At 49.3% G+C, this 1,124-nt stretch overlaps 1 protein-coding gene across 1 annotated transcript; it reads right to left on the bottom strand.

Annotated features, from left to right (window-relative positions):
• Window positions 1-143: 143 nt before the first annotated feature.
• AK88_05321 (uncharacterized protein) lies at window positions 144-1,124 on the bottom strand (the record flags this gene model as incomplete). Its single annotated transcript, XM_012482923.1, has 1 exon — window positions 144-1,124. One exon carries the CDS (start codon window positions 1,122-1,124, stop codon window positions 144-146), a length of 981 nt encoding a protein of 326 aa, XP_012338346.1.

Raw genomic sequence — 1,124 nt, 5'->3', positions numbered from 1 at the left:
ATGGTAGCAGTACAACTTTTATTTGTTGTTGCCGTCATGTCGTCCGCCGTCCCGCTGCCCTGGCCACTCATATGCGTCCGCTCCTCAACCGCTACCGCTACCGTCGTGGTCTCTACATATTCGTGGCCGCCGCTGTGCTCAGCTCAACGAAGGGACCGTGCTTTTCCGCCGCGGGCGCGTGGTTTTGTTGTGGCGGCATCCATATGGGCCATACGGGTCGTATTCGTAATATTCGTGTGCAGCCGTATTGGTGCTTTCTCCCATCGGTCCTTACCTGGCGTTTGCTGGGTTGTTCCGGTGGCGCGTGCGCCGGAGGCGGGAATAACGATTACTTTCTGTAATGCGTCTCCCGCGTGCTCTACTGCGTGTTTTATGTGTTCCTCTATCTCGGCATCCTTTTTTTCGTCTTCTTCGCCCACAGAAGGGTACTTGGGTGCTTTCGCAGTTGACCCCCTCAATTGTTTCTCCTCGTTCTTCATCTCTTCCTCCACTTCTTGCAAAATTTTTGTGACCTGCTGCTTTACTTCATCTTTCGTTTGTTTGTCCTTGTTCTTGTCTTTTTCCTCCTGTGTCTTCCCGACCTCTAGCTTTACCTGTGCTCCCTTACAGTCATCGCCTATTTGTTCCTGCGCAAGTTTCTCCTGCATCTGTGCATTCTGCTTTAGCCATTTCTTCATCTGATTCCTCATGGGCCAGTGCCCTAATTCGATTTCCTTATACATACCGCGCTTACAATGGTTTTCCCCCAATGTGTCCTTTAACGCGCCCGATATTTGGTCCACCACCCACCATGCGTAATATGTGCCCCACCAACCCTCGCATGCATATGTCCTGAGTATATCTTGGTATATATGCGCTATGGTGCATCTCATTAACCCCTTAATTTCCTTATCGTTCTCGGAGTTGTCCTCTATGTTGGTCTTTACTTCCTGAGTCCATGCGTTCGCAAAATATATCCCTTGCTTCATGAGTCTGCATATAACTCTTTCTGTTCGCCGATCCATCTTCCTTTGTGGTTGGTGTGTCTTGCCATGTTCTGTTGGATGCTCCCAGTATGCATTCTCACAGTTCTTAGCATTGTGGTACTCACTATCTCCGTCCATATGCTTAATAAAAAGCCGCAT

The sequence above is a fragment of the Plasmodium fragile genome (genome assembly GCF_000956335.1).
Source record: "Plasmodium fragile strain nilgiri unplaced genomic scaffold supercont1.116, whole genome shotgun sequence".
NCBI lineage: Eukaryota > Apicomplexa > Aconoidasida > Haemosporida > Plasmodiidae > Plasmodium > Plasmodium fragile.
Note: the sequence above shows the minus strand (reverse complement) of the source record. Positions and strands in the feature narration are given on the sequence as shown.